The sequence below is a fragment of the Panthera uncia genome, chromosome D1 (genome assembly GCF_023721935.1).
Source record: "Panthera uncia isolate 11264 chromosome D1, Puncia_PCG_1.0, whole genome shotgun sequence".
Classification (NCBI taxonomy): domain Eukaryota; kingdom Metazoa; phylum Chordata; class Mammalia; order Carnivora; family Felidae; genus Panthera; species Panthera uncia.
Window position 1 is genome coordinate 66,228,371 of NC_064808.1, and position 9,207 is coordinate 66,237,577.

Sequence of the window (9,207 nt, forward strand, 5' to 3'; positions counted from 1 at the left end):
CTGGAATTGATAGAATTGGTGTTTATAGAATTGATGTTAATTCTTCATAAATGGTTGTTAGAATTCTCCAGTTAAATCATCTGGGCCTAGAAATTTTTGAGGGAGAGTTTTAAGGATAACAGATTCAGTTTCCCTGATAGTTAAAAGAACTGACTGTTCAAATTAACTATTTTATATTGTGTGAGTTGTGGTAATTTGTGCTGTTTGAGGAATTGGTCCATTGTATCTAAAGTAAAAATTGTGTGTAGAGTTGTTTGTAGTATTCTTACTGCCCTTTGATAACTGCAAGGTCTCTACTGATGGCCCTGTTTCATTCCTGAAATTGGTAATTTATTGTCTTCTTTTTTTTGTCAGTCTTGGTAAGGACTCATCAATTTTTTATCTCTTATTTCCCATGGATGTATTTTGCTCTTTTGCCAATTTCTTAAGGTGTGGGAACTTAGATTATTAAAAAAAAATTTTTGGGGGTGCCTGGGTGGCTCAGTCGGGTAAGTGGCCGACTTCGGCTCAGGTCATCATCTCGCGGTCCCTGAGTTTGAGCCCCTCATCAGGCTCTGTGCTGATAGCTCAGAGCCTGGAGCCTGCTTCTGTTTGTGTCTCCCTCTCTCTCTACCCCTCCCCCATTCGCGCTGTCTCTCTCTGCCTTTCAAAATTGAATAAATGTTAAAAAAATTTTTTTAATGCTTATTTATTTTTGAGAGAGAGAGAGGGAGACACAGAATCCAAAGCAGGCTCCAGGCTCTGAGCTGTCAGCACAGAGCCTGATGTGGGGCTCGAACCTATGAACGGTGAGATTGTGACTGGGGCTGAAGTCAGGACGCTTAACTGACTGAGCCACACAGGTGCTCCAAGAGAGCTTGGATTATTGAGTTGAGACTTTTCTAAAGTAAGTATTAGATGCTGTAAATTTTCCTGTCAGCACTGCTTTAGCTGCATTTCACTAATTTTGATACGAAGTGTGTTGTTTAGTTTCTAGGTGCTGGAGATTTTCTTGTTATCTTTCTCTTATTGATTTCAGTTTGATTCCATTGTGGTCACAGCATACTCTTGATGATCTTGGCTCTTTTAAACTTTTTGAGATTTATTGTATAACCCTATCTGAGGTATATGTTCCATAGGAGCTTGAAATGGATGTGCAGTTCTGTTTGTGTGTAAGTTCTGTAAATGTGAGTTAGCTGCTCTTGTTGATGGCGTGGTTGAATTCCATATCTGCACTGCTTTTTCTGTCTACTTATTTTATCAACTAGTGAGAGATGGGGAAGTTTCCAGCTGTAATTGTGGATTTTTCCTATACTGCTTTCAGTTGTAGGATGTTTAGCTGCTCTGTGGGTTGCTTGTTATTGCTATGTCTTAATGACTGGATCCTTTAATTTTTTTTTTTTCTTCTTATTTTCTTTTATCTGGGCTTTTCCCCTAATTTCATATAGGTTATATGAACATCTTTTTTTTTTTTTTTTTTTTTTTTTTTTTTTTTTAGTAGGCTCAACACCTAACTACTATGTTAACTATGTTAACTACATGCTAACTAAACCAGCCAGGCACCCCTATGCGAACATTTTTTAGAATTCCATTTTGATTTATGTATAGTGTTGAGTACATTTCTTTATGTAGCTTTTTTGGTGTTTCCTCTAGCGGTTACATTATATATGCATATTACCTATTTTGTTACCATATCTTATATATATTATGTATTTTTGTTATGCTATCTATAAGAAAGTTCACTAGGTATAAAATATGTATAGATTAAAAGTAAAAAATTATCTAAAAATATACTACCATGCAAACATAAGTATAAATATATATTTATATAACTTGTCTGTCTACTGTGTATCAACATTTTACCACTTCATACGAAGTGTAGAAATCTTATTTCCTCTATATTATTACTTTGTCCTCCATTTATAGTATAATTGTCTTAAATATTCCCTTTATACTTGAGAACATCAAAAAGTATTAACCATTTTTGCTTCAACTATCAAACATAACTTAAAAACTCCAGAGGGAAAGGAGGGTATTGTATTTGCTCATTTTTCCATTTTTCTTTCATCCTGATATTCTAAGATTCCTTATATTATTTCCTTTATGTTTATAAAGGTGCCTGTAATCATTCCTTTAGGGCAGGTCTGCCAGTGACAAATTCTTAATTTTTCTTCATTTGAGAATGGCCTCATTTTTCCTTCATTCCTGAAAGGTACATTCCCTCTTTATAGGATTTTTCTGTTGACAATTCTTTTCTTGAAACATTTGAAAAATGTTGTACTCCTTCCTTCCGCGGTCTGTGGTTTCTGATGAGATACCTGACATCATTGGAATTGTTTTTTTCCTAAACATAGGTGTTCTGTCTTAACTGCCTTCATGATTTTTTTCTTATGTGTTTTTAGTTTTCAGAAGTTTGAATGTGATGTGCCTTGATACAGATTTCTTTGAATTTATCTTTTGGGGTTTATTCACCTTGAATTTGTAGTAGATTTATGTCTTTTGGGGACATAGTTTGTCCCAGATTTGGAAACTTTTCAGCCATTATTCAAATTCTTTTTTAGGCCTGCTCTCTTCCTGCCCTTCTTTTGGAACTCTAATGATATGAATGTTACATCTTTTATTTGGACCCCTGGGCCTTTGTTGTGTACATTTGTTTTCTTTTGTTTAGATTGGATAGTTTCTGTTCTAACTTTAAATTTATTGACTCTATTCATCTCCTGTTGAACCTTTCCATTGATTTTCTTATTTTGGTTATAGTAATTTTTCGGTTCTAAAATTTCCATTTGATTGTTTTTATTTTTTTTTTTTGGCTGAGACTTTTAATTGTTTTAAGTGTGTTTATAATTGCTCATTGAAGCATTTTTATGGTGGCTAAATCCGTGTTAGGTAGTTCCAACATCTATGTCATCTCAATGTTGGCATTTATTGTCTTTTAGCATTAAAATTGAGAATTTTAAGATTCTTGGTATGACAAGTGAATTTTTGATTGAGATCTGGATATTTTGAGTATTATACAAGACTCTGGGTCTTATTTTATTTAAATCTTTTGCAGCAGGCTTCCTCTGATAAATTTTCAGCTGGGGAAAGGGAGTGCAGCTTCATGATTGGCAGGTGGTGGGGCAAGTCAGATGATAGTGTCTTATTACTGTTTCCCAAGTGGTCTCCACTGACCCTGGGGGTTGTGGCTGGTGGTAAACATGCTAACTTTCTGCTGGGCCGTCTCTGATACCACCCCAGCTGGAAAGGAGGAGAGTTACCTCATTATGATGAGGGATAGGGTGAGTTGAGGATGCACTTGAGGTGCATAGTTAACCACCTGAGAAGTGCTCCCCACTGGGCCTTGGCTGGTTCACATGAGGGTGGGCCCACAGTTTTTTTTTGTTTTTTTTTTTTTTTCCTGTGGTGTTTGGCTAGAATAGAGTGTTTGAAAATGTTCTCTCTTGCTATGTTGCTATCTTCCTGGTTCTTTGGCCAGAGAGAACAGGCTTTTGTTGGGATTTTTTTTTGGCCTTTACCTGTTAGTATGGGGGAGTTGCTGCCTTCTCTAGTATCCAGTCTGTAAATGAGGCAAAAGAAAACCAAGGAACTCAATGTGCTTCACGTCCCAAGGTTCCTAACCAGACTGCATTCTCTGTACCTTTCAGAGTCTTATGTTTGCTTTATATTTGATATTTAGTCTTTCAAGCTACAATGAGGATAATAGGAGAAAGTATATCTACTCCATCATTTTGGAAGTAAAAGTAAAAAGCCATCAGCTCTAAAATTTCTTTTCTTAGAACTTAATCAGATGATAGGAAAGAATTTCTGCATTTTAGGTTTCAGGAAGCTGACCTGAATGAACTATATTGGTGGTCTCAAATCTATTTCTGCATCAGAATCACTGGGAGAACATTGTAAAAATAGATTCCTAGGCCTCACTCCTGGAGATTCTAAATCTGGCACAAGGACCTGGGAATTTTAGTTTTAAAAAGCTTTCTAGATGATTTTTAAGTGTAGTCATCTGTTAGGCTTGTCAAATTCTTTTTAGCTCCTTAAGTTTTAGTTCTCCATGAGGGCACTCTACTAACTAAGGGTCCTTTACCAGTGCAGTCAGTGACAAGCACTTGAAGAGAGCTGTGTTACAATTCTTCTGTTTTGGCCTTCCCTTGTAGAGGTTCTCATTCAGTAAGGTTGGGACCAAGATGAGTCTTTTGAGAGAAGTAGACAGGCTTTCAGTCCAATCGTGCACTTAGTTAAGAGTTATCAGAGTAGGTAATGTCCAAGGTACTTTACAGTAAAGAATTTGTATATCAGATATATAGCCCTGTGATTTCAAATGGTCTAAAAAGGCAGAGAGGAAGAAAAAAAAGGGGTGTTGTTTCCTCCCTAATCTTCCTGTGCCTCTGCTGTTAAACTATTTTATAGGTCAGTGAACCTGACAGAGCTGCCGTATGTGACTGTGTAGGCTGTGTCCTGTAAAATTCCAGGAGGCACTCTACCTACACAAGAATTTCTCAGTCTAGGTTCTGTTGAGACATTGGGCTAGATAATTTTTTTTTTTATGGGAGAGGCCATCCTGTACATTGTACGATGTTCAACAACATCTCTGGCCTCTACCTACTAAAGGCCAGGGACATTGCCAAAGGTCCCTTAATTGGCACACCACTGACCTATAATGTGAATAGTGCCCACTGTGTTGTAATTTTTCTTCCATCATATTCTTTACTACTTGGTGCTTAACTTAGATGTGTGCAAAGAAAGATATGATGTTACAGGATAGAGAAAGGTGTAACTTAGTCTATTTCCGTCCTATCCTCATATCAATGTCTTGATGTTAAACCACGCGTTTAATTGCCTTCTATTATAATCTTATCTCTAAGCAGGGGACACATTGAAGAGCCATCTATTTGTATACAGTTTATATAATTTTACCTTTGTTATAAAACACTCAAGTCTCTGGATGCCAGAGTATCTAGAGCTGAATTTGGTTTGGAAGAGAAATTGTAACTTCAAAATGAATATTCCAGATAATATAATGCTTTTGGGTATTGTTAAATTCTGTTGATAATATAACTTCTTGTCAAGTGTGGGCATTGACTCCAAATATAAATAAATGTATATCACTGTATTTAGTAGATGGATAACCAGGTTTTAAGACTGTCAATTCTAAAAAGATAATAGAGGAAAAAAAGGCTTTTTAAAAAAAATTTTTTTAATTCAGTTCTTTACATATCTTTTTTTTTTCTCATTTTTCTCTTTCAAAGTCTTGTGAAAATGCCATTGTGTGCTGGAAACCTGGTAAAATGGAAGATGATATAGACAAAATTAAACCCAGTGAGTCTAATGTGACTATTCTCGGGCGATTCGATTACAGCCAGTGTGACATTTGGTACATGAGGTTTTCTATGGATTTCTGGCAAAAGGTAGCAACATATTTTTACATTTTCAAATTACTTGACTTAGACCATTATAATTTCACTTTTCTTTTGTGCATCCATGTTCGGTTCCTTCTAAGAATCTCTACCTCAGTATTTTATATTGATTACTTTGGCTTTTGGTGTTATTTATTCTACCTTTGTGGCTCTGGACACCATCTGCAGTGCTTATTATAAATGCAATTGCAGGTGTCAATCATGGCAGTGAGGTATTTACTTTCTGTAACATGTTACTAAGATTTAATGTTTTGGTGATTAGAGTTAACCTTTGTAAGTAGATTTTTGGTAGAAAAACCTAAAGAAAAATAAACATGGGGCAAAGTACTAGTTATCTAAAAGTTTGTTTTGTTTTTTTTAATTTTTTTTTGGTGTGTGCATTTATTTTTGAGAGAGAGAGAGAGACAGAGCACGAGTAGGGGAGGGGCAGAGAGAGGGGGAGATGGAATCTGAAGCAGGCTCCAGGTTGTCAGCACAGAGCCTGACATGGGGCTCTAACCCACGAATGGTGAGATCATGACCTGAGCTGAAGTCAGACGCTTAACTGACTGAGCCACCCCGGCGCCCCACCGTTATCTAAAATTTTAAGGAGATTGGTGTTAGGATTTTGTAGTAACAAATTACTTGGGTATTTACTTCTGTAAGAAAGCTTTGGAGGAGCTGTGTGTAGTTTTTGCTACAGTTCTTTAAGGCAGAATAAAGAGTACATGCTAACAATGTAACTTGTAAAGTTCTTCATCAGTTTGCAGAATGCCTTCTGATTTACTCAAAGTACTTCTGTGAGGTATTAGTTGCTCTTATCCCCATTTACAAATCCGAAATTTAAGATGGCAAAGAAATAATTATAAGCATGGCCATAAGCTGGAGCTGAGGTTTTTCTGGAATATGAGTATGTCTTAGGAATGCTTGAATACTTTATAGCCTATTTTAATAATTGGATGTTTAAAAAAATGTGTTTATACAGATGCTTGCATTGGGCAATCAGGTTGGCAAACTTTATGTTTGGGATTTAGAAGTAGAAGATCCTCATAAAGCCAAGTAAGTATTCAGAAATTTTATTGATAATTACTGCCTTTTTCTTAAATGTTATGTCAGTACAGAGGAAGTAATTGATACTTAAGGTACCATCCTCAAATCATTTTTAACATTTAAATGGCTCAGTTATTTTAAAGCATTTATCTTTTATCACAGTGACTGGTTATAAGTATCTTGGTGACAAGTTACTTTTTTAATTTAAAATGTACCCAAATTTTATGAAATTGAGGTTGAGCTCTTAGTGATGTTTTCAATGCATTCTATAGGACTTGGAACATCTATTTGTTTTCTAATTTACTGGCTTAAGTTAGATACTGACAACATTTTCTGTGAATGGCATTTAACCTGTTGTCTTGTTTTCCCCTAGATGTACAACACTGACTCATCATAAATGTGGTGCTGCTATTCGACAAACCAGTTTTAGCAGGGATAGCAGTATTCTTATAGCTGTTTGTGATGATGCCAGTATTTGGCGCTGGGACCGACTTCGATAAAATACTTTTTCCTAATCAAAATTAGAGCGTGTTTTCTGTGTATAATAGATTAATGTATCTTGCTAGTAAGGGCACATAGAGCATTTAGAGTTGTCTTTCAGCATTCAATCAGGCTGAGCTGAATGTAGTGATGTTTACATTGTTTACATTCTTTGTACTGTCTCCTGCTCAGACTCTACTGCTTTTAATAAAAATTTATTTTTGTAAAGCTGTGTGTTAGTTTATTTTCATTGTGATAAAGAGAAATGTTGAAAGTAATAAAAGTATGCCCTTTTTTGTAGTGATCATTTTTGTAGTTCTTTTACCTGAAGAAAGCTATTATAGGGGCACCTGGATGGCTCAGTTGGTTAAGCGTCCAACTTCAGCTCAGGTCATGATCTCACAGTTCGTGAGTTCGAGCCCCGCGTCGGGCTCTGTGCTGACAGCTCAGAGCCCGGAGCCTGCTTCAGATTCTGTGTCTCCCTCTCTCTCTGCCCCTCCCCACTCATGCTCTGTCTCTCTGTCTTATAAATAAAACATTAAAAAAATTAAAACAAAAAAAAGAAAGCTATATAATGTAGTGATTAAGTGTAAGTTCTAGAACTAAACTGAATTTTAAGTTTTACTGTGCAACTATAAGCTGGGCTAAGTAACTTAACATCTACCTCAGTTTCCTCTTGTGTGAAACAGGCATAAGATACTCATAGAGTTATTAAGGATCAAATGATTAGACACGTGGGAAGCAGCCAGAATAGTACTTGATATACATGAAACCCTAAATTACATTATTTATTTTTACTGGAAATCGTATTTCCTATGTCTTCGTATTTCTTCTGTAATAATATCATAGTGATTAAATTTAAAATTTAGAGTTGGCACATATGATTTAATTAAGCTATCTGCACTATTAAAAAATATACTGCTGTTTGGTTTGCAGCTAGACCATAAGTAATCTGAGTGGATATTTTGCCATTAGAGCAAGTGAGAAGAGGACATAGAAGTTTGAATGTAGGGGGTTGAAAAATGAAAGACATGGAGTATGTACAGTGTTACTGTCTGTTTTTCCAGAAAGGTATTGCTTAAGAGAAATAGATTGAGGGAATCAGACTTGAGAGTAGTTGATTGTTTTGTTCCAAACATAAGGTGCTTTGTATACACTTATGAACAAGAAGAAATAACAAGAATGAGAAAATCCCCCAGTTAGGACCAACATGACGTGGAGGAATTAACCTGAAGCAGAGGGAATGAAGAAAACCTGAGTAATTGTAAGGTAGGAAGTAAAATGAGGGGACCCAGCATAAAGTACAAAACTGAATTTTGTCAAATTTTGAGATGATGAGACTTGTTTTTTTATAAAAACCCTGCATATCCACGAATATACCTGTATTTAATACCTTTTTGGATGTGCTCATTGCTTCTGTTTGTTTTTTTTTTTTTTTCTTCCTATTGCTATAAACAGCATTTTGGCTAATAGCTCAGTACACAATTATTTCCATGCTCATCTGTCAGAATTAATGAAAGGGTATTTCTATTAATGCACCAAATTCACTTGCTCCAACTATATATGTTGGTACCCATTTCACTTTTGTTACTAGTTCCTATGTGTGTGTCTATAGATAAGCAGTTGGTAAACTTTTTTGTAAACAGCTAGGGAGTAAATTTTTTAGGCTTTGTGGCCCATACAGTCTCTGTCACATTCACTCAACTCTGCTGCTATAGTGTGAAAGCAACTATACACAATCTGTAGACAAATGGGCCTGGCTGTGTTCCAATGAAATTAATAAAAACAGGCAGTAGGCCATATTCAGTTCCCAGACCTATAGTTTGCTTGCCCTTGCTGTGGATACTGTTAAAACTAAATCTTGAGGCTCCTGAGATTGCTGAAAATTTAGGTCAGATAGCTCACAAAGATCACCAAATAGGCAATGAAACAAGTGCTATGAGTGATAATTGGAACAGTAACCTGTAACCTAGACCACTAAAGACCTTAGGTAACTGGAATCGGAAAATGTAAAAGCCACATTTAAAATTGCATCTCTTGCCGGGTACTCGACCCTTGACTTGCTTTCTTATTCAACATTCAATGATCTAGCATACAACGTAACTTACTTGGGTTACATTTCTCCTCCCACTGGGATATAGGCTTTATGAATGAGGGTAGATTTATTTTGCCGGTACAATCCCGGCACATAGAACAGTGCCTTGCACAAAGGTGCTCAATAAATATCTGTGGAAAAGAATGAAAAGATGCAAACAGAAAAATGAGCAAGCAGTAAAAGACTGCCAAGACTGGCCATGAAAAAGTATTT

The 9,207-nt window shown here is 36.0% G+C and overlaps 1 protein-coding gene across 2 annotated transcripts in view; it reads left to right on the top strand.

The window, feature by feature from the left end:
- EED (embryonic ectoderm development) overlaps positions 1 to 7,127 on the top strand; it is a 29,948-nt gene extending 22,821 nt beyond the window's left edge. For both annotated transcript variants that reach the window (XM_049653044.1, XM_049653052.1), the window contains 3 exons: positions 5,223 to 5,381; positions 6,355 to 6,428; positions 6,793 to 7,127. In XM_049653044.1, the coding sequence (XP_049509001.1) occupies positions 5,223 to 5,381; positions 6,355 to 6,428; positions 6,793 to 6,919 (360 nt within the window). In that variant the 3' untranslated portion in view covers positions 6,920 to 7,127. The remainder of the gene's footprint in view (positions 1 to 5,222; positions 5,382 to 6,354; positions 6,429 to 6,792) is intronic.
- Positions 7,128 to 9,207: the final 2,080 nt, after the last annotated feature.